Below are 22,438 nucleotides of genomic sequence, written 5' to 3' on the forward strand. Positions count from 1 at the left end.
ATACTATTCACCACAGTATAAAAATATCTGCAAGAATGAATACCAACTGTCCGCAGCGCTGTTTCTATTTAAATGGGTGTTGAAATAAATAAAAAAAATAGTTAAAAATATGTATAATGCGGCAACCATGGCACATACTGACTTATAGAGAGCGTTAATTTTACACAATTTAACATTATTTTGTGACAATTTCATAACTTGTACAAACGTGAAAATGTTATGTTAGGAGTTTACAGGCTAGATTGACGACAACATGGCTGTTGTTGGCCAACAACACGCCAAACACACTTACACCGATATATTATGCTTTATTCGATTCAAAAACACGTACTAAATATGGACAATACAGAGAAAACATTATGAGATTACTCCCGCCTTGTATAATCAAAGGAATTACGACATATACAGTACTTTACTAATTATTGAGACAATTTAATTCTGAAGTGGAGTTTCAGATGGACTCTCACATTTGACATTCAGCACCAGGTTGTGATAAAAAAAAATGAAACAATTTTGTGTACATTAAGGCCGAAAATTCGGAACAGTTGGACGATTCAAAGTATACCTACTATGTGGCAAGGACAATGCAGAACCGAGTATCTGCAGTTTTACATTAAAGTTCCGCACACTGGCCACACCGATTACTCTCAACTACTATGTAAAATATGTGAAGGGTTACCCGCTATTCCGAATTCACAGCGAGAAGGTCCCTACTGAATAGATTTCAATGCGTCCGTACGCACACGAGGCCGAGCCACGGCGAACAAAACGTGTCAGGCGCGGAACACTCTGAGGACATTACTTGTCATTTCTTCTTCGAACGCTCTATTAGTTTACTCTGTAAAAGAGACAAAATATTTCAAAAATTAGTAGGTCACGTGACAAATTGTTCTATCATGTAATTCCATTTTAAAATGATTTAATCTGAAATCTTTAGTACAACTAGAGGTTACACGAATGATTTTTCAGTCTATATGCACTTTACATAGTTCTTTTATCTTATCACAAAGATATAATTGGTATCACTCAAAAATTGCGATATCACGTCCGGACACAATTGTATACGTATTGTGAACACCGACTGAATCATATCCGGCCGTCTTGAGCGGGATGTTTGCCAAATTTGAAAGACTGAATTTGCATTGAGTAAATAATTCTTATGTAACCTTATCAAAGTGATATCCAGATAACTATAAATATTGAATTGATAAGAAGAATGGAGATCAAAATGACGAGCGGAGGTGCCATAACCGAAAGTATCCTAAGAAAGTAGCGTCGCCAACACCCGGGTGTTAGGAAAGTTACTGTCTACATCTTCTTTGGAAACCGCCCATTTATTGTAAAACGAAAAATCATGGACAGACACGCGTAAATACGCTCACCGTGCCTATGTTTGCGCCTGACCTACCTTCCTTCTGGCATCTCCGTTCAATTTCCTTACTCCTTAGTAAATGGTAGGTACCTTAGCTAGGTTGAGTCCGATCTCGCTGAGGCGCTTGTGCTGGTAGGTGAGCGGCTCGTGCAGCTTGGCGTCGCCGCGCTTGTAGAAGTCGCTGTAGTCCAGCCGGAACGCCAGCGTCTGTAGCGACACCTCCGGGTGCAACGCCAGCTTCAGTATCAACGTCGTCACGTGACCCCTGGTAGAAGAAACCGCGTTATTTCTACAATTTGTTTAGGATAAATTTTCATTCCGAAATTTTGCCAAAACTTTTATGTATTTTTCTGGAATAAGCTTGTAGAAAAACATAGAGAATGCAGACTGCTGACTGTACAAGCATTTCTTTTTCGACCACTTGGGTGTCTCAAAATTGGGGTCAGTAATAAACAAAAGCCACAATCTTCGTTAGCTTTATACTACTTGGTAAAATAATACTATGTCAAAGATGAACATGAAACTAATTTAGTAACGGCACGGGTTAAAGTAACAAATCGTGCGTGGATAATGTGCCTCGACCGTATAATAGTGTTGTACAGTACCTGTACGTGCGAGCCCAAACGTTCAAGTCGGCTCTCCGACTCGCTAGGAACTGGTGGAAGATCTTCCGCTTCTCCTTGTCTTGAGCCTCGTCAGCTGCCGTGAATGCGTATTCTCCTGAACGACAAAGGTAAAAAAAGATTATTTTATACATCATATTTATACATCATATTAGCTTCACTTGCATTGTATAACTTGGGACAGGGACAACTTGTACTGTGGGAAAAATATTTTAAACACTTTTTTTGAAGTGTCTACGGAGTTTCCTGCCGGTTCTTCTCACTATGACTTGTGCGGACCAAGGAGTGCAAGGTTTGACGTTTCAAAAGAAATCAGGTCTATTTATAATAAAAAAAATAAGTTGATATTGACATCTCGCGATCCAAAAGATTTCAAGGTAACGCCAGAAAACAGCAGAGTTAGAAAACTACGTGAATTTGTATAGACTTACCGCGAGCCACTCTTTCTGCCTTCATCTGTTCTATTTTGTCGCGTCGCTCGAGCTCGCTGTTGATGCCGGCGTGCAGCGTCGACTCGAAGCTACGCAACGCCAGCGTTTCGTTCAACACGTTGCCCAAGTACGACTGAAGCTCCTATAAAATTGAGAAACCAATGTAGCGTCGCGTTTAGTGACGGTATTTATGACCCCTGGGAAAATTGTGAAGTTTCCCAGTAACATAAGAGAGTACATAAAGGGAGTACACAAGAGGTGAACATAGGAGAGCACATAAGAGGAGAACAAAGGAGAGCACATACGAGGAGTATATAAGGGGAGTACATAAGGGGAATATTTAAGAGAGTTCATAAGGGGATCACATAAGAGAGTTCATAACAGGAGTACATAAGAGGAATACATAGGAGAGTATATAAGAAAGAGAGTTCATAAAAGGGTACATAAGGGAAATATATAAGAGAGTACATAAGAGGTGTACACAGGGGGAGTCCGTAAGAGGAGTACATATGGAAAGTATATAAGAGAGTGCATAAGAGAGTACATAACTTTTCCCAGGTTGAGAATAATGTGGCGGAGGTACACTATATGTAGAGATTTGCCAAAATTTTTCGCTCGAAAATGGCGATCGAGTGTGGAGGTCTGTCTGCGCCGTGTGGTGCCGGTGGCGCGGCAGTACCTGCGTGGTGGAGTGTATCATGGCGTGTATGGAGTGGGTGTCGAGGTCGGCGCGGCAGTACCTGCGTGGTGGAGTGTATCATGGGGTGTATGGAGTGGGTGTCGAGGTCGGCGCGGTGTGGCGCGGCAGTACCTGCGTGGTGGAGTGTATCATGGGGTGTATGGAGTGGGTGTCGAGGTCGGCGCGGTGTGGCGCGGCAGTACCTGCGTGGTGGAGTGTATCATGGCGTGTATGGAGTGGGTGTCGAGGTCGGCGCGGCAGTACCTGCGTGGTGGAGTGTATCATGGGGTGTATGGAGTGGGTGTCGAGGTCGGCGCGGTGTGGCGCGGCAGTACCTGCGTGGTGGAGTGTATCATGGGGTGTATGGAGTGGGTGTCGAGGTCGGCGCGGTGTGGCGCGGCAGTACCTGCGTGGTGGAGTGTATCATGGCGTGTATGGAGTGGGTGTCGAGGTCGGCGCGGTGTGGCGCGGCAGTACCTGCCTGGTGGAGTGTATCATGGCGTGTATGGAGTGGGTGTCGAGGTCGGCGCGGTGTGGCGCGGCAGTACCTGCGTGGTGGAGTGTATCATGGCGTGTATGGAGTGGGTGTCGAGGTCGGCGCGGTGTGGCGCGGCAGTACCTGCGTGGTGGAGTGTATCATGGCGTGTATGGAGTGGGTGTCGAGGTCGGCGCGGCAGTACCTGCGTGGTGGAGTGTATCATGGGGTGTATGGAGTGGGTGTCGAGGTCGGCGCGGTGTGACGCGGCAGTACCTGCGTGGTGGAGTGTATCATGGCGTGTATGGAGTGGGTGTCGAGGTCGGCGCGGTGTGGCGCGGCAGTACCTGCGTGGTGGAGTGTATCATGGCGTGTATGGAGTGGGTGTCGAGGTCGGCGCGGTGTGGCGCGGCAGTACCTGCGTGGTGGAGTGTATCATGGCGTGTATGGAGTGGGTGTCGAAGTCGGCGCGGTGTGGCGCGGCAGTATCTGCGTGGTGGAGTGTATCATGGCGTGTATGGAGTGGGTGTCGAGGTCGGCGCGGTGTGGCGCGGCAGTACCTGCGTGGTGGAGTGTATCATGGCGTGTATGGAGTGGGTGTCGAGGTCGGCGCGGTGTGGCGCGGCAGTACCTGCGTGGTGGAGTGTATCATGGCGTGTATGGAGTGGGTGTCGAGGTCGGCGCGGTGTGGCGCGGCAGTACCTGCGTGGTGCAGTGTATCATGGCGTGTATGGAGTGGGTGTCGAGGTCGGCGCGGTGTGGCGCGGCAGTACCTGCGTGGTGGAGTGTATCATGGCGTGTATGTAGTGGGTGTCGAGGTCGGCGCGGTGTGGCGCGGCAGTACCTGCGTGGTGGAGTGTATCATGGCGTGTATGGAGTGGGTGTCGAGGTCGGCGCGGTGTGGCGCGGCAGTACCTGCGTGGTGGAGTGTATCATGGCGTGTATGGAGTGGGTGTCGAGGTCGGCGCGGTGTGGCGCGGCAGTACCTGCGTGGTGGAGTGTATCATGGCGTGTATGGAGTGGGTGTCGAGGTCGGCGCGGTGTGGCGCGGCAGTACCTGCGTGGTGGAGTGTATCATGGCGTGTATGGAGTGGGTGTCGAGGTCGGCGCGGTGTGGCGCGGCAGTACCTGCGTGGTGGAGTGTATCATGGCGTGTATGGAGTGGGTGTCGAGGTCGGCGCGGTGTGGCGCGGCAGTACCTGCGTGGTGGAGTGTATCATGGCGTGTATGGAGTGGGTGTCGAGGTCGGCGCGGTGTGGCGCGGCAGTACCTGCGTGGTGGAGTGTATCATGGCGTGTATGGAGTGGGTGTCGAGGTCGGCGCGGTGTGGCGCGGCAGTACCTGCGTGGTGGAGTGTATCATGGCGTGTATGGAGTGGGTGTCGAGGTCGGCGCGGTGTGGCGCGGCAGTACCTGCGTGGTGGAGTGTATCATGGCGTGTATGGAGTGGGTGTCGAGGTCGGCGCGGTGTGGCGCGGCAGTACCTGCGTGGTGGAGTGTATCATGGCGTGTATGGAGTGGGTGTCGAGGTCGGCGCGGTGTGGCGCGGCAGTACCTGCGTGGTGGAGTGTATCATGGCGCGTATGGAGTGGGTGTCGAGGTCGGCGCGGTGTGGCGCGGCAGTACCTGCGTGGTGGAGTGTATCATGGCGCGTATGGAGTGGGTGTCGAGGTCGGCGCGGTGTGGCGCGGCAGTACCTGCGTGGTGGAGTGTATCATGGCGTGTATGGAGTGGGTGTCGAGGTCGGCGCGGTGTGGCGCGGCAGTACCTGCGTGGTGAAGTGTATCATGGCGTGTATGGAGTGGGTGTCGAGGTCGGCGCGGTGTGGCGCGGCAGTACCTGCGTGGTGGAGTGTATCATGGCGTGTATGGAGTGGGTGTCGAGGTCGGCGCGGTGTGGCGCGGCAGTACCTGCGTGGTGGAGTGTATCATGGCGTGTATGGAGTGGGTGTCGAGGTCGGCGCGGTGTGGCGCGGCAGTACCTGCGTGGTGGAGTGTATCATGGCGTGTATGGAGTGGGTGTCGAGGTCGGCGCGGTGTGGCGCGGCAGTACCTGCGTGGTGGAGTGTATCATGGCGTGTATGGAGTGGGTGTCGAGGTCGGCGCGGTGTGGCGCGGCAGTACCTGCGTGGTGGAGTGTATCATGGCGTGTATGGAGTGGGTGTCGAGGTCGGCGCGGTGTGGCGCGGCAGTACCTGCGTGGTGGAGTGTATCATGGCGTGTATGGAGTGGGTGTCGAGGTCGGCGCGGTGTGGCGCGGCAGTACCTGCGTGGTGGAGTGTATCATGGCGTGTATGGAGTGGGTGTCGAGGTCGGCGCGGTGTGGCGCGGCAGTACCTGCGTGGTGGAGTGTATCATGGCGTGTATGGAGTGGGTGTCGAGGTCGGCGCGGTGTGGCGCGGCAGTACCTGCGTGGTGGAGTGTATCATGGCGCGTATGGAGTGGGTGTCGAGGTCGGCGCGGTGTGGCGCGGCAGTACCTGCGTGGTGGAGTGTATCATGGCGTGTATGGAGTGGCGGTCGAGCGCGCGGTGGTGCAGGCGCAGCAGCGTGTCGAGGTCGGCGCGGTCGGCGGCGGCGGCCAGCAGCGCCTGCCAGGCGGGCTCGGCGCCGACGCCGCCCGCCTCCTGCAGCGCTCCCATCAGCCGCAGCGCCTCCAGTCGCAGGCACGACACGCGCCGCATCAGGCTCCACACCTCTGACGACGTCACAACATCCATCTTTCACCTCAGCAGTTTCTCAGCTGACATTCAAAATCAGCGGCCATTACTTATGTCAAATTCCTGCACCTATAACACTATATACCTGGCATATGCTTGAGCCTCTTCTGTAGTATAGCATGTTCGCGCCAGGCATCGTGTAACCCGTACTCGATGCGCTTGACGCGCCACAGCTGCGTGAAGAGCGCCCTGTAGCGCGCGGCGCACGTGGCCGGGAACAGAGTGCCCAGGGGTCCGTCCACGCGGTACTGCAGAGCGAACACATCCCAGCCGCAGTCGTCGCGACCGTCGCCTATAGGTAAACAAGATTATTCCCATATCTCATTGTCTTCTCGATGAAATGAAAATTAATTAGTCTGCTTAAAAATATTATAGGCCAAACTTTGTGTGGGTAGTTTCAATCCCCACCACTTCCTATAAAAAGCGAGTGCTCTCTTTTGGTGCTTGGTCGTCGAGTAGAAAGGTGGTTGGCGACGATATTGTAAGACTTAATTTTGCTTATCTTGATTTTTCCCATTAATTGTGCTGATTTTGTTGTAGTTCTTTTTCACAATATTAAACAATATTGTTATTCCATTTTTGAATTATTCTCGGTCATACTGAATTATTGTTAATTTACATAAAACTACATAAGTTCGTTGTAATCTGTCTTTTTTTTTAATATTCAACACTCTGGTTCCGTGAAAATATTATTTGTTATTTATTTAACTTACAGTTTGGATAGAGATTGACGTGTAGCCTGGCGAGCACGTGCGGCGGCTCGAACTGCGCGTTGGTGGCGCGCACGGCCGCCTCCAGCGTGCACGTCAGGTTGTGCACGTAAAGGGACGTCGCCGGCTTGTTCAGCTCGTCTCTGTGGGAACAGTGACGATATTGTGTTGGATATACATGTTTTGGCAAATAAATGATGATATTCTAAAAAATATAAGTAGAAGCAATCTTAAAAGGAAAACAATAATTTTGATTCTAGTTGCCCATTCCAAAAGTTGCTATGGAGCTATATTCCTATGGAGAAGAACGGGCATGAAATTCCATGGTTACTCTTTTTAAAAATAGTGTGGCATTCGAGTTTGTATATATTGATACATACAATAACAGAACGCGAAGATCATGTAAAAAAACATATGAGAATAAAAAGTTACATTGTTAAAATAAATAACGAAAACCACTAGAAACGTCGATATAATTTCACAAAGAAGGCTACATACTGCAGCAGCGTCATAAGATGGTGCACGAAGTCACCCTGCGCGAGCAGCAGGTAGCGGCGGTGCGCGGCCAGGTGGTCGAGCAGGTGGTGGTGCTGCGTGAGCGCCGCCAGCAGCCGCGCCGACGCCGCCGCGTGCGCCGCCGCCACGCCCTCGCGCAGCCCCGCCGCCTCCCACCACGCGCCGCCCTCGGCACCACGCTCCGACCCTGGTAATATGCACTCTGGATTTACGTCACGCGGCCAGAGTTCATCAGCTCAAAGACAGAGCTCCTCACGCTGTTTATGATATCTCAAAATCGAGAAAAAGCAAAACTATGCATAGTTGTAATACAATATTAGTCATAGGTTTGGCGCGTAATACAATGTTATTTCCCCTATAATCTCCATTTCGTAATAGGTAGTCACTTATGCAGGTACTCCCAATAAGAACTCGTTTATAGGCTACCCATATGTACTCCAACAAACTAACTTGTAAGTATACTCTACCTATATACTTTCCCCATTTACTAGCATTATATACCCCAGCACTTCCTCATGTACTTCTATGTACTCCCTATGTCCTTCTATGTACTGTATGAAAATTTTCTACCGCAGTGCCGTAGCGTGGGGGGGGCATGGGGGGCAAATTCCCCGGGTGGCAGCTTTAAGGGGGCGGCAAAATTTACCCAATTAAAAAAAAACTATTCGCAACTAGTATCTGCGCCGCTACATAAAACTGTCTAACAATAACAAAACATTAAACAAGAAAGTTTTGAAACTTTTTAAACTTGAAATTAATATTGTCAAAATTTGGTACTTAAAACTCACGTGACACTACATTTTACGTAATTTTGGTTTTGAGTCTTAAATAAAAAATAATTAAAATTTCGCGCTCGCTTCGCTCGCGTATTCAGAAACTGTATGCGCTTAATTTTGCATTTGTCAACAAACAAAAAGGTAAGTACGTTTGGGCTAAATTTTACGTAATATTTGGTTTAAGTCCGATAAAAATTTCGCGCTCACTTCGCTCGCATATTCAGAAACTATATTATGGCTCTTATTTTTGCATTTGTCAACAAACAAAACGTTAAGTACGTTTGGGCAAAATTTTACGTAATTTTTGTTTTAAGTCCGATAAAAAATTTGCGCTCGCTTCGCTCGCGTATTCAAAAACGATATGCCCTTATTTTTTCATCTGTTAACAAACAAAAAGTTAAGTACGTTTGGGCTAAATTTTACGTAATATTTGGTTTAAGTACGATAAAAATTTCGCGCTCGCTTCGCTCGCGCATTAGGAAACTACATAGGCAAGTTTGTCTATCTTTGCATTTGCTTACCTACACAACTGCCGACATGCGTTTAGCAGAGTGCTTATTTAGGTAAACCGATGCGGTGGTCCCCGCCTAGACAAACTTTAGTTAAAGTGATCCCTCATGACTAAAACGTTAAGAACCACTGGTTTAATTACCTACTTACCTAAGCAATACCTACCTAGATACAAGCCAAATTTCACGCTTAGGTATAGTTCCATGGAAACTAGTTTAAGTGCTAGTCCCGTAAATTAAATTAATTTGTTAAACAGTTTAAAGTAGCCCCGCTTTTTAAATTATTTCAATTTCATATATACTTATAGGTACCTACTTCGCTAGCCTGCGTACCTAAAAGAATTCTAAAACCTTCAAGAAATCAAGTAACAAAGATATAAAAGAATAGTCTACTTGGGAACCTCCCCCTTCTGCGGGTTGTTCGAAAGTTACCGCGGCTCTGGAACATAAAAGGCCTTCGACGGAACACGACGGTTTTTAGTCAGTAAGGTCCGTATTACAGAAGGCTACTCAAGTCCTGATCTCTGTTTAAAACTAGATTTGAGTTGAGATTTTATTTTAGAACGCTGCTCAAGCATAGATTCGGTGATCATAGTTCAGCCGAGTGTAGATCGTTACTCAGTTGTAGATTACAGTTTAAGTAGAGATTTGAACTATAATCACGCAAGCGTGCTCGACACCGCGCTTGAGTAGAGATTTGCTTTGCTTGTCAGTTGTCAGTTTTGCAAACAATTTGTTGTGGAATTTAATATTAAAATACTAACAAAAATGGATATTTTTGAAGAAATAGATTATTATGATAATCTATTTCCTGTCGACGATTCAAACAGAAGGTTGAACTTCAGCGTTCCGCTCAGATACCTCAGAGATGTACAGGACCCATATCATTGTGAGAACTTCAAGAAAAGGTATAGGTTTTCACAAGATGTGGTAAAATCGGTAATTCTACCCTTAATTGACCAAGATCTGAGAAAGTTGTGCAACCGTGGTCATCCCATAGCCCCGGAGTTACAAATTCTTGTGTGTTTGCGGTTTTATGCCACAGCGTCCTTTCAAGTAAGTTTTTGTCTACTCACTCACATTAAAATAAGAAAAAATACATTATACCTAAAAAATAAATTTATTATAAATTAAAAATATATTATTTATTCAGCAAGCTTAATCATAGTAGGTAGGTTTACTCATGCAAAATATTTTCTTATCTTTGCAGATAGTTTGTGGAGATTTGTTATGCGTATCTCAACCAGCCGCTTCAAATATTGTTGCAAATGTGTCGAGATTGATTGCTCTACGACAAAGACAATATATTAAATATCCACAAGACATGGTGTCACACAGAGCGCAGTTTGCGCAGCTGGGCCGGTATCAAGAATACCCAGGCCTAAGAAATGTGGATGGTGCAATCGATTGCACACACGTTAAAATTGTGAATACTCCAGGTGTGGAACACCACGAAGCCTTCAGAAACAGAAAGTCTTACTTTTCTATAAATGTCCAGGTCAGCAAAATAATATTTGAATTACTATTTTCCTTTAAAATTGGTATGTACCCCAAAAACATTAATTTACTGTCTTATTTTAATTTCAGGCAGTTGTTGGACCATTTGGAAATTTTATGGACATTGTGGCACGATGGGCTGGCAGTACACACGATAGCAGAATTTTCCAAATGTGTTTGTTGCGCACCAAATACATGCAGCAACAACACACTGGCTATCTCATTGGAGACAGTGGCTACCCATGCTTAAGATTTCTTTTGACACCAGTAGGCACACCGACAACCCATGCAGAACAAACATACAACAAAGTCCACATTAAAACAAGAAATGTGGTGGAGAGAACATTTGGGAGATGGAAACGGAGATTTCCATGCCTAAGTAGAGGGTTGGGCAACAAACTCATCACAGTTTCCAACATTATTGTTGCATGTGCTGTACTGTTTAACATTTCATTGGTGACAAATGACATGATGCCTTCATATGAAGAAGAGAATGAGGGCATTGAGGAAGAGACAAACAATGAATCGGACAGTCCAGGGACTACTGATGGTTTCGCATTCAGAAACACAATTATAAATAATTATGTCTGATTAAATACACTTGTTTTTCTTTCAATAAAAGACTGTAAAAATAATCATCTTTTTTTATTAATTATTTATCTTATTTCACAAAACATCTTATATGCTAAGCAACAATTATCTAAAATAACAAAACTTACAACTAACAATAAAGAGGCACTAATAACAAAATTACACTTTACTATAAAACTAGTGAGATAATAACAATTATAATCAACAATAAAATAAACACAAGAAATAAAAGTTGCTCTATAAAACTACTGAGATAATAACAATTATAATCAACAATAAAATAAACACAAAAAATAAAAGTTGTTCTATAAAACTACTGAGATAATAACAATTATAATCAACAATAAAATAAACACAAAAAATAAAAGTTGCTCTATAAAACTACTGAGATAATAACAATTATAATCAACAATAAAATAAACACAAAAAATAAAAGTTGCTCTATAAAACTACTGAGATAATAACAATTATAATCAACAATAAAATAAACACAAAAAATAAAAGTTGCTCTATAAAACTACTGAGATAATAACAATTATAATCAACAATAAAATAAACACAAGAAATAAAAGTTGCTCTAGGCTCGTCTGCAGACATCTCTCTTCCATAGAAATACATATTATTTATTATTAGCGATGATTTTGTTTTGCTAACTCGGCTTTAGCTTCTGCTTCCCTTAATTGCTGTTTTAAAATGTCTATTTCTAATTTATGTTTTTCCTGGATGAATTTAACTTGTAACTCGTGAAGTTCGGCTGCTCTCTTTTCCCTGTTTAAATGTTCTGCTTTTAAAATTTGCACACGAAGTTTTTTTTCGTTTGTGGATAGTTCTGATTCTACAGATTGAATGCTGCTATGTGGGATGGTGTTTGGTTGTGTGGTCAGATTTTCCAGATTTTGTGATTCCCCTGTTGGAGAATCAACAGCATGGGATAAGGTACTTTCTATTAAACTGTCCACATGCTGAACAGTTTGCAAGTCTGAAATTAAAACAAAAATCTTTTACTTATATTCTAGTCTCATTTTGATTGATGTAAATATTAATAAATAATGAATGAGCTAGTAACTCATGATACATGCAGTAAGGACATAGCAAGAAAGACATTGGCACTGGTCACCTACCGATATGGTCCGAGTCTAAAGTATCTTGTATTTCTACGAAGAGAGCAGGAGATATCTCGGCTATGTCAGGGTTGATGTCAGCATCAGGGCAGGAACTACCGCCGCCAGTGGCCATTCTATGTTGGCGCTCTCTTGTGAGGGCATCTCTTTGACGGGTCTTCAAATTTTGCCAAAGGCGCCTTAATTGTTCCCCTGATGCCTGTAACATTCAAATAATGTAAATTTCAAATAATCAATATAGGATAGAAGAAAACAATGGCAAATATAAATAAATATACAAATACTTACCGACTCATTTATAATAGTCGACGCATTAAACATCTCCGCAATACGCGCCTAAGCAGCCTTCTTCTTTGCTGTGCTTATATTATCAGTTTTTTTGCTCTCCACTACATCTTTAAATTTTTTTAATATTTCTATAAGTAAATTTCTTTCAATTAAACTAAAATTCTTCTTTCTTGAAGTCATTTTGATAAAATTGTAACAGAAGTGTCAAGCAAGTGTCTGTCGATCTCCACCACCACAGATACGATACACTCGGGAAACATTCCGTTCTACGAACACGCTTGTATTTGTAATTTTAGATATTACAGCTGATTGCTATTTCCTTCAACACATTTTCAAGGCGTAAATATAGCATTTTTAAATAAAACCTACAATTGAAAACCCTATGTTTTCTCTAAATCATGATTTTATTATTAATTAGATGTTAAACTAAAGTCTTATTTTGCGTAAGTTGAAACAGAGTTGACGTAAAAAATATAATGTAAACGAAAACAGGCTGATGCATAGACAAGCCATATTCTCTGCTTGAGGCGCGATTTGAATCTCGATTCAGCTGAGTGCAGTTTAAGTATTGTTCTGAAATAAGAACAACCCTCAAGTACAGATTCTATATTTAAACTATGATCAGGTGATTCATGATCAAACTGGACTTGAGTAGCCTTCTGTAATACGGACCTAAGAGTCTGACACTCCCTCACCGCTGCTAACCCACAGCGGGAAGGGTCATTTGATGATTTTTAACGTCGATACAAAAAAAAAACCTTTTTTTTAAAGTCGGTTAAAAATGACAAACGGCCAGTAACACTTGTTAAAAAAAATACACGGGAAGAGGCGGCAAAATCGACAACTGCCCCGGGCGGCAGATACCCACGCTACGCCACTGTTCTACCGTATCAGATGGATGAGCAAGCAACCAAGAAACCACGAAAAATAACTGATGTATTATTGAAAATCAAAGCTAGAAAAACTAGAAATACTTATACAAGCTGTTGATTTGCATCCGTGCCATATTCAAGGATGTAATTATGCTAATGATTCTCTTCCCAATTCAATAAAAAAATTGGTACGTAATTTTTTTTTTTCGGAATTCCTTCAATGTCATCTAGCCGTATTTAAACTTGGCCTTAAAACCGTGCTGCGCCCTCACACAAACGCAAACACAAAGCATACGCAACGATTATTCATAAATTTCATTCATAAAATTGGATTACTTCTAAAATACTACGACATTACAATGACAAAAAAGCCGTGCGTATTAGCTATTTCCTGTCTACTGTAATTCCAATCGATTATTTACGTATTTTATCTCCTCCTCCTGAAGTATGGCACAAATGCAAATCAACACCTTGTATATCTTAGTCACTGTTTATTTATTGAAAATTAAATCCCATACCCACAAATAAGGTTGATATGCCTATAGTACTACTGATGTCTGACCTGTATGCGGCTTGAGCAGCGCCTGCAGATGCTGCGCGTGGTCGCTGGGCCCGGCGGGCTCGTCCTGGCAGGCCTCGCGCATGAACACCACGCTCTTGCCCGTCGCCAGGATCTGCGCCGCCTGTTCCCGCGACATGAACGACGGCACCATCCACTCTCTGCACTCACCACAATATTAACAGTATTAGCACAATTAGGTGATCTTCACACTGCCCCGCATCACGCTGCATCTTGCGTGTCGACGCACCTACGCGCGTTCCTGCGGGAGTGCAGATCTGCATCATCGTGCGGGTTTTTCACGCACTCACGCGCGTAGGTGCGTTTTGTAAATTCACGCACAGCGAGTTCCATTTTCAAATATACACGTCACGCCCATTCAAAATCACGCGCGGCATTGCGGGATTCAGTGTGCCATACCTTGCGTCTCGCCCCGCACCTACGCGCGGGGGTGCGTGTTTCTCCGCATGTATGTGCGTGATCCGCATGAACGCGCGTGGATGCATTTTCAGTGTATTGGACTATGCGTGTTTTCCATACAAACGGAGATATTTCCATACAACGGAAAAAAAACGCATCCACGCACTACGCTGCATCATGCGGGGCAGTGTGATAATCGCCTTAAACTATATTACTTATATAAACTATATTGTAAACAGCTGCGAAGCTACGTTCGTGACAATATCACTCATACACGCATGTGCTTGATGCAAGACACTTAATATTGAAATTGTGAATTGGTACATACCTAACTCTGTACTTGTCATGCCACATCCTATCGATTGGGACTCCACTTCTGCTCTCAATAAAGAATTCATTGAATCGATCGTCAATCTCTCCTGAAACAAAAGTAAATGTCATCACCAGTATGTGGGCTGTGGATTATTCGAAAGAGAACCAGTTGCCCTGGTACACATAAACGACTTAAGAACATAGTGGGTTTTAGTCAGAAAGTCTGACACCATCACACTGCACCCACAGCGGGACCACCATGTTACGTTAGCTTGGTTTACCGTCAAAATCGCAGCCCCGTGCGACACTGTCACTTTTGCGTTAAATATGGAAAAAATGAGTTAAATTTCAAAAAAATATCCTAGAGAACCTCTTTACTTGGTGCAATAACATTACTTTTGTAGTACGCAAAATTTGTCATTATATGTAGTTCATCTCATCTATACATTCTTTCTTCACTGTTGTATGTTGTCAAAATTTTAATAGCTACTCTGGAAGACTACATTTTTGGATAAGGGACAGTGTCGCACTGGAGGTGCGATTTGAGTACATAGTAGCTATATACTGACCGTGTATGAGCCAGCGCGTGAGCATGAGCAGCAGCGGGTAGGTGAGCGCGGTGAGCAGGCGCCGCGCCAGCATGGCCACGCGCTCGTCGCCGTGCCGCACGAAGCGGTGCACGCACGACGCTAGCTCCCCACCTAACCAAACATTACTCTATTTATTGATAAACAAGCTCTTGCTCGCTGTTTCGTCTCTTGGGGAACAGCCTCGCGCACTTGGATAAGTTTATCTTCTTATATATAAAAATGAATTGCTGTTAGTTAATCTGGCAAAAACTCGAGAATGGCTGGGCCGATTTGGCTCTTATTGGTTTTTAAATGGTTGTGGAGGTCCAGGGAAGGTTAAAACGATACAAAGTTTGCGGTATCAGCTAGTAATTTATAAATAATGGATCGATTTGATTTGCTCTGTCAAACAAAGAAAGCTTCTTCTATGTATAATATTAGAACACTTTACATAGTAACAGAGTTTGAAAGCTGGCATTGCTGATACCTTTCTTGTGATGGGCAGCATGCGCGATATTGGCCAGCCAAGTGAGTCGATGTAAAGGCTCCTGTGCCCACACGCACACTCTGCGCAGAGTGCCGCCACCGCCGTCACCTTCACAAGCCTAATGACACAAATCATTGTAAATCTCAAATTATCATAATCTAAATTGAACAGTGTGAATAGTGTGATACATACCTGGGACTGTAGAAGAGCCACGCTGCGATAGTATTCAGTGAGTTCATCTCTTATCGACGCTACAAGGCCCTCTCCCATCAGCCCTAAAGTATAATTAAAAACATTAAAAACTTTTTTCTCAATTGTAATAAATTGCAGTCTAGATCAGCGATTCCCAAATGGGGTTCCGCGGAACCCTGAGGTTCCGTGACAGGCCCTCAGGGGTTCCGTGGAAAATTCAAGATTTCCATATGGTAAATCGTTTCACTTTTGACAATATTAAATTATTATACATTCTCAATTAAATTGTTTTAAATATTGCATTCTAAAATTCCATTCAGGCACCAGGTAGGTGGGTACCACTCGGGATAAGTCTCGTACTTTCGCGACAAGTGGCGGGGGAAGGCCACGGCAGCAGATAATTTAATTCCGTTTTTTACAAATTGTAGATTAACTTAATACCTCCAGGTCTTCGGCAATCTGCAAATAGGTAGCGAGTCGGACAAAAATCACCGCATTTTTTAGGCTTATTTCATCGCCAGGATTATACGTTTTGATACATTTGACAGGACGTGAAATGACACAGCATACGAGTATTTCCAGTGGCTATTTTTACCATTAATCAAAGTGTGACATTATTTCCAAATTTTGCACCTCCGCGAATCCGAAAATTTCGCGCTCGCTTCGCTCGCGACTCCATGTTACGTATGATGGTTTTATGTTCGTTTAAAGTTCGGCCATTCAGAGAATGCGTTCCTGACACGTCGCGATTGAACTGACGACGTAACTTTGCAATGGCGTTGCAGTTACGATAAAAATATTTTTGCTGGTTGTTTACCGTTTTAACAATTGAGGAGCATTAAAACAACATTATTATATCAATAATCAATGAATGTAGTTACGTCGTCAGTTCAATCGCGACGTGTCAGGAACGCATTCTCTGAATGGCCGAACTATAATTGCTCAAGTATCCAACACCAAAAAAATTTCGCGCTCTACCGTCGAGATTTCTTTGACGTTTATTTTTTATTCCTCTGGTTCAGAAAAAGCAATAGCGCTTTCTTCGCTAGCTGCTTATTCATTTGCATTTGCTTTTTTGTGTGGATATTGTACTTTTTGAGACCTTATTAATTTACAGTGGTTTTATTTATTTTGTGTAGGTACTTAAACTAAAAAAAAAATCGCGCTCGCTTCGCTCGCAATACCGGCTACCATTGAATGTCTTTCAATGCTAGCGGGTGCTTGGAACTTCTTCTTTTAGTTAAAAAAAATCGCGCTCGCTCGCCTCGCACCTGTACAAACCCAATCTAATTCTTTTTGCGTTTACTTTGTCAGTCTTCAAACTGAAAACTATTCACATAATACACAAATTCAAGGGCGGTTAAATTGTTTTCTGGCCTGTGTGGCAGATAGCCATGCTACGCTTGAGTATAATGAATATGTCTCTAACCATATAACCATTTGGTGCACTACCACGCGCCACGAGCCGTACCTAAGTGTTTTTATGTCTTTAGTTTACTTCTTACTTAAGCTAAGGTTCCGCCGAAAAATGGTGAAACGAAAAGGGTTCCGAAGCCAAAAGAATTCGGGAACCGCTGGTCTAGATGATTAGGACATACCTTGAGGCATAAGTCCAGAGGCTGGATCGATGAACTCCTTGAGTCGATCGTGCAAGAAGCCGAGATGTGCGATGCGCGCGTGTAACGCTTGCTGCGGGCGCGGTGCGACGCCGACTCCGCGTGACTTCACACCCGTAGCGGCAAGCACTGCTTCGCGCACACAAGTACGTTCGGTTGTTCGATCTAATTTAAACAATATTGTTATTAATTGACTAATATAAATAGGTGAGGTTTCATACATTCATAACACCTTGAGAATAGAGTTGTGTGAATTTCAATGATATGCCAAACAATGTATGTGCATATCCTTTCATCACCTACAAGACTAGCAATACAGACTTGGATCTATGCACTTCACTACTTTGGCCAATACTGTGTATTCACAGAATATGAACCGGTGTCAGAATTTCATATATTTTTTTCTTTTAGAAAGCAAAATTTATATTTGATGAGTTTTTAAATAATGTAAAATATATTTACCAGCAGACTGCAGTGCTACAGCTAAGTTACTGTTATTGGATGGGAGGCTCTGATTGGAGCCCTGCTGTTTATTGGCATGGCTGCCCCAGCTCATTGAACCAATTGTACTTTTACTTGTGCTTGAAGTTGCACATATGCCAGTGGCAGATTTCTGAAATGGAACAATTTGATGTAGACCTCAGTCAACATTTTAATTGTCATTTAAAGAAACAAGATTGTAACTCACAGTGGCAGCAAGGTGAGGAATTGGGAATAGCTGTTGAGTAGACTCTGACTGTTGAGGTGATTCTGACAGAGCCAGTAGTAGAGCCAGGACTGACACACGCTGCTTCAGTATAAACTGCAACATGAGAAAATTGTAACTTTGCAATATAACATTTGAAAAGGTATGTTATACATAATTGAATCGTACTCACTGAACCTTTCAGTTTGGAATAGCATTCATTGAATTTGTCTGCGTCTCTAGAAGACACACTAGACAATTTTGATTGGATCTTCTGACACAGCAGCCTTTCATCCTGAACAGTCCGGGTCTTCTCGCCAGTTGATGATAAGTATGAAACCGCCAACTCATATGCACCATCTGTATACATAACATCTGTACATAACTATGGTCTATGTCTAATTGATGTGCTGTTAACCTACTTCACATCTTCACATTAGTGACAAGCCTCCAACTAACAACACTTTTGCAGTGATAGCCTTCTTAGCGTTCAATTAGACTAATGAACAACATTTACCTTTTCTCAAACTTGGAAATAAAGATTTAAAGTAATCATGGAAGTTATTCATAAAAATCATATAAAATGTTTTTTAAAACATTCATAAATGCACAAACTGTTATTAAAATCTTATTTCTTATGACATTCATAAGCAAATTTATCAAAAACAATTTGTAGTTGTTTTGAAAATAGAATTTACCTGGATCTAATGACAATCCTGCACACAATTTTTGAAGTAGTCCAGAGAGATTATTTGAAGACAAGTCCATTTTGACAAAAAAATATCTTCATCTACAATATAAAGATTATTTTGGTTCGGAATAATTATTATTTGCTATGGTACAATATTAAAACCATCACAATATTTACAAAGCTAATTTCATATCATAAGAAAACATGCACTTTTGTGTTTTCTCGCGGATTCGACAAAGATCGAATAGCATAAAAGATCTAATTCATTCTTGTTAAAAGTTATCGTAAGAACCAAGAATATGAAGAATTTACTTATAGTACTAACTAAATAATTAAAAACGATCAAATCAACCGAAAACTGTGTTTGTCATTTTTGTTTGACAATTGTATGACATCTACTAGAGAGGAGGTGCACACGATAAGAGGATACCCAATGCTCATTGCTGATGTTTGAAACAGGATTATTTGTGATGGCATTGCTTTAGCTATCTTCACAATATTACACCGCCGCTATACAGTAATACTAAAATGATTAAATCGGATGGGTAATGTGCATCTTGGGTTGAATACTTACTAAACATCGTTACTAAATCAGTCATAACGTCATTCAGCTCAACTCCAGTTTATCGTTATTTTATCTATGGTAAAAAGGTATACAGTTTTTATTAACATAACAACATTCACATTTATTATATTGCATTTATTTATTCACAAATGAGCGATGCAATTTTTTGATGCACTGTATTAGTTTTAAATTGTATATATATATATAAGTTTATTTTATTTTATTTTCAATTAATGTAAATATATTGGTAAAAAGTAGATGTGTGCTCCGAAATATTACTCAGTACCTCATGCTCTCGACGTCGTACATGAATCCAAGGCTGCATATTGTACTGATGATGAGACCCGGATCAGTGCAGCGTATCCTCAATACCAATGAAATCAAAGCACTGGCCACTTTAGAACGAGACTTACAGTATGGAGTGGGTCATGAGGACCAGTTTACTAAGCTACATTTGGGAACACACCTTAGGCTGCGATTCCATTGAGGCGGAGCGGAGACGAGCTATGCTGCGATTCACGGTCACGTCGGTCACCCGTAACATTCTTTGAAATCCACATCTCTTCTCCATTCCGTTTCAAAGGCAACAGCAACAGCGAAGAGGACCTAAATTGTTTAAAATATCGGGAAAACGGGCTAGATTATCTTTCTCTACTACGCCCTATCCATTCAGTGTAGAGCACAGAGCGAGGTGGCTCACTGTCGTGACTTGACTGTTGAAGGAGTTTGTGTTAGGAATTTATAGTCTATGACATTTAAAAAATGTAGGGTTGTTAGTCTATGAAAAAGAATGACTGTGGTGTGAATTGTCATGATGTAAAAACTAGTGAGAACAATGTTATAATTCCTAACAAAATGTGATTGTATTTCTTTAACTATTAATAAAGGCTTTCAAGAATACCAGAAGTTTGAATACCTACAATAGGTTATGGGCCCAGAACGCCCGAGAAGAAAAAATTAAAAACCGGGATTGGGTAATGAAAAACCCAACATAAAAAACAAGTGGAAAAAAAAACTAAAAAACAGTAATAACAAGGAAGAAAATAAAAAACGGTGAAAAACTAAAAAATGGAAAAACCTGAGATAATACAGATAGAAAAATTAAAAGATGCGGAAACATTTTTATTGTGGAAATTTGAATTCAATATACACTTAAAAGCGGCAAATCTTGCAAAAACAATTGCACAAACAAAAGAAGATGACAAGAAAAGTGACTTCAGTATCAAAGATGCTCAGGTGCAAAGAATTATCATAAGCAGTATTGATAAGAAACTAAAAGGTCACATAATTAATTGTAACAGTGCACGTGAAATGTACGTAAAATTATGTGAAATATTCGAAGGTTCTGAGCAAAGAAACAAAGATGCATTATTACAAGAGTTTTTCACATATAAGAAACAAGAGAGTCAATCGCTTTCCCAATTAATAAGTGAAATAGAAAATTTACAATTTCGTATAAGTCAGCTAGGAACAAAAATAGATGATGAAATGGTCATATCCAAAATACTAAGCTGTTTACCAAATAATTTAAACTATTTTATAACTTCTTGGGAATGCATGGCAGACGATAAGAAAACCCTTCAAAATTTAACAAACAGACTTCTGGCTGAAGAAAATCGAATGTTGAAAGCAAAAGAAAGTGACAAGCAGCTAGCATTTCAAGCTACATCTTCATCTACATCAAAGAAAAAGTTTAATGCAATAAAATGTTTCAAATGTAACAAAACAGGGCACATGAAGAAAGACTGTAGAGCCTGTAGTATCTGCAAAAGGGACAACCATGAAGATAAAGACTGTAAGTTTAAAAATAAACAGTGCTCAATCTGTAAAAAAATTAATCACAGAGAAGAAAATTGTTTTTTCAAAAATAAGAATAAGAATGAGAATGAAGAAAAAAGTAACAAAAGAATAGAAAAGGCATTTTTTACAAACGGTGAAATTCAAGAACCAAAACTGAAAGAATTTGTTGTAGACTCTGGGTGTACTGCACACATGACCAAAAATGTAGACATACTAAAATTTTTTGAATGCAAACCATCATCTGTTTTGACTGCAAATGAAGAAACAATAGAGGTGAAAGGGACTGGTAAAGTCATTGGAAAAAAATGTACTCTTAATAATACCCTGCTTGTTCCTGACTTATCACAAAATTTATTATCGGTTAATGCAGTTACAAACAATCAAGGAGTGGTTATATTTACCAAAGATAATGTAAAAATATATAAGGAGTCAGAATTAATATTAACAGGAAAAAAAGAAAACGGTTTATATAAAATTAATTTGGATGATAATAATATGCAAGAAAAAACACTGTTAATGAAAGAAAATGGCACTGCCTTAGAATGGCATCAAAGACTTGGACATCCAGGAAAGAAAATACTAGATATATTACCAGATGTGGCAGATGGAATAAAAATAAATGGATTAAGGCAAATAGACGAATGTGAAATCTGTACACAAGCTAAACAAACAAGACTTCCATTTAACACAGTAAGAAACAGAGCCAGTAGACCACTTCAATTATTACATACTGATGTATGTGGACCGTTCGAAAACAAAACGTATGATGGCTATAGTTATGTTTTAACCGTCATGGATGATTATACTCATTTTACAAAAATATACTTGCTTAAATATAAAAATGAAGTTAAAGAAAATTTAAAACATTATATAGAAGAAACAGAAAGAGAGAGAACAGAAAAGGTATCTACCATAAGATGCGATAATGGAGGTGAATACACAAGCAATGATTTTAAAAAATGGTGTACTGAAAAGGGAATAAAACTAGATTATACAGTACCATACTCACCACAACTAAATGGTAAAGCAGAAAGACTAAATCGAACATTATTAGATAAAACCAGAGCATTACTATTTGATTCAGGGTTAGATAAAGAAATGTGGGGTGAAGCTGTATACTGTTCTACTTATATTATAAATAGATTACCAAGTGAATCTTTGAAGAATAAGACACCTTATGAGATGTGGCATGGTAAAAGGCCTAATATATCTAATATATGCAAGTTTGGTTCAATAGTATATGCTAAACAATTACATTCGAATATTAAGAAACTAGATCCAAGAAGCAAAAAGTTAATCATGATTGGATATACTAATAATGGATATAGATTGTGGAATAAGGAAGAAAGAAGAATTGAAATAGCA

At 41.8% G+C, this 22,438-nt stretch overlaps 4 protein-coding genes across 5 annotated transcripts; 2 read left to right on the forward strand and 2 right to left on the reverse strand.

Annotated features, from left to right (window-relative positions):
* Window positions 1-98: 98 nt before the first annotated feature.
* Window positions 99-19,101, reverse strand: LOC124642144 (gamma-tubulin complex component 3 homolog). 2 transcript variants are annotated; one of them, XM_047180466.1, is made up of 18 exons: window positions 18,716-19,101; window positions 18,211-18,377; window positions 18,021-18,134; window positions 17,795-17,945; window positions 17,315-17,497; window positions 15,717-15,799; window positions 15,525-15,642; window positions 15,038-15,169; window positions 14,485-14,575; window positions 13,740-13,897; window positions 7,506-7,710; window positions 7,011-7,150; window positions 6,383-6,589; window positions 6,058-6,275; window positions 2,427-2,568; window positions 1,978-2,092; window positions 1,463-1,637; window positions 99-838 (listed from the first exon to the last, which is right to left on the reverse strand). In XM_047180466.1, exons 1-18 carry the CDS (start codon window positions 18,783-18,785, stop codon window positions 806-808), a joined length of 2,502 nt encoding a protein of 833 aa, XP_047036422.1. In that variant the 5' UTR covers window positions 18,786-19,101; the 3' UTR covers window positions 99-805. The 2 variants fall into 2 exon arrangements, with proteins under 2 accessions (XP_047036422.1, XP_047036415.1); XM_047180459.1 differs by having other exon boundaries at window positions 7,506-7,725.
* On the forward strand, window positions 2,564-5,381 carry LOC124642156. Its single transcript, XM_047180471.1, has 2 exons — window positions 2,564-3,769; window positions 3,902-5,381. Exons 1-2 carry the CDS (start codon window positions 2,995-2,997, stop codon window positions 5,356-5,358), a joined length of 2,232 nt encoding a protein of 743 aa, XP_047036427.1. The 5' UTR covers window positions 2,564-2,994; the 3' UTR covers window positions 5,359-5,381.
* On the forward strand, window positions 9,296-10,930 carry LOC124642164 (putative nuclease HARBI1). The gene is made up of 3 exons (XM_047180480.1): window positions 9,296-9,864; window positions 10,019-10,306; window positions 10,396-10,930. The coding sequence occupies exons 1-3, from the start codon at window positions 9,577-9,579 to the stop codon at window positions 10,894-10,896; spliced, it is 1,077 nt and encodes a 358-aa protein (XP_047036436.1). The 5' UTR covers window positions 9,296-9,576; the 3' UTR covers window positions 10,897-10,930.
* Window positions 11,336-12,550, reverse strand: LOC124642176. Its single transcript, XM_047180490.1, has 3 exons — window positions 12,306-12,550; window positions 12,018-12,216; window positions 11,336-11,875 (listed from the first exon to the last, which is right to left on the reverse strand). The coding sequence occupies exons 1-3, from the start codon at window positions 12,336-12,338 to the stop codon at window positions 11,526-11,528; spliced, it is 582 nt and encodes a 193-aa protein (XP_047036446.1). The 5' UTR covers window positions 12,339-12,550; the 3' UTR covers window positions 11,336-11,525.
* Window positions 19,102-22,438: the final 3,337 nt, after the last annotated feature.

This window comes from Helicoverpa zea, chromosome 2, assembly GCF_022581195.2.
Source record: "Helicoverpa zea isolate HzStark_Cry1AcR chromosome 2, ilHelZeax1.1, whole genome shotgun sequence".
Lineage (NCBI taxonomy): Eukaryota > Metazoa > Arthropoda > Insecta > Lepidoptera > Noctuidae > Helicoverpa > Helicoverpa zea.

Bases quoted from the DNA above. Each gene is read 5' to 3' on its own strand.
- LOC124642156 (XM_047180471.1), top strand. From the start codon at position 2,995: ATGTGGCGGAGGTACACTATATGTAGAGATTTGCCAAAATTTTTCGCT. The intron at 3,770-3,901 runs GTCGGCGCGGCA...GTGGGTGTCGAG, and splicing joins TGTATGGAGTGGGTGTCGAG to GTCGGCGCGGTGTGGCGCGG.
- LOC124642164 (XM_047180480.1), top strand. From the start codon at position 9,577: ATGGATATTTTTGAAGAAATAGATTATTATGATAATCTATTTCCTGTC. The intron at 9,865-10,018 runs GTAAGTTTTTGT...TTATCTTTGCAG, and splicing joins ATGCCACAGCGTCCTTTCAA to ATAGTTTGTGGAGATTTGTT. The intron at 10,307-10,395 runs GTCAGCAAAATA...TTTTAATTTCAG, and splicing joins ACTTTTCTATAAATGTCCAG to GCAGTTGTTGGACCATTTGG.
- LOC124642176 (XM_047180490.1), bottom strand. From the start codon at position 12,338: ATGTTTAATGCGTCGACTATTATAAATGAGTCG. The intron at 12,217-12,305 runs GTAAGTATTTGT...TGAATGTTACAG, and splicing joins CGACTATTATAAATGAGTCG to GCATCAGGGGAACAATTAAG. The intron at 11,876-12,017 runs GTAGGTGACCAG...TTTTAATTTCAG, and splicing joins TTTAGACTCGGACCATATCG to ACTTGCAAACTGTTCAGCAT.
- LOC124642144 (XM_047180459.1), bottom strand. From the start codon at position 18,785: ATGGACTTGTCTTCAAATAATCTCTCTGGACTACTTCAAAAATTGTGT. The intron at 18,135-18,210 runs GTGAGTACGATT...CTCATGTTGCAG, and splicing joins ATTCCAAACTGAAAGGTTCA to TTTATACTGAAGCAGCGTGT. The intron at 13,898-14,484 runs GTATGTACCAAT...TGGTGAGTGCAG, and splicing joins CATGACAAGTACAGAGTTAG to AGAGTGGATGGTGCCGTCGT.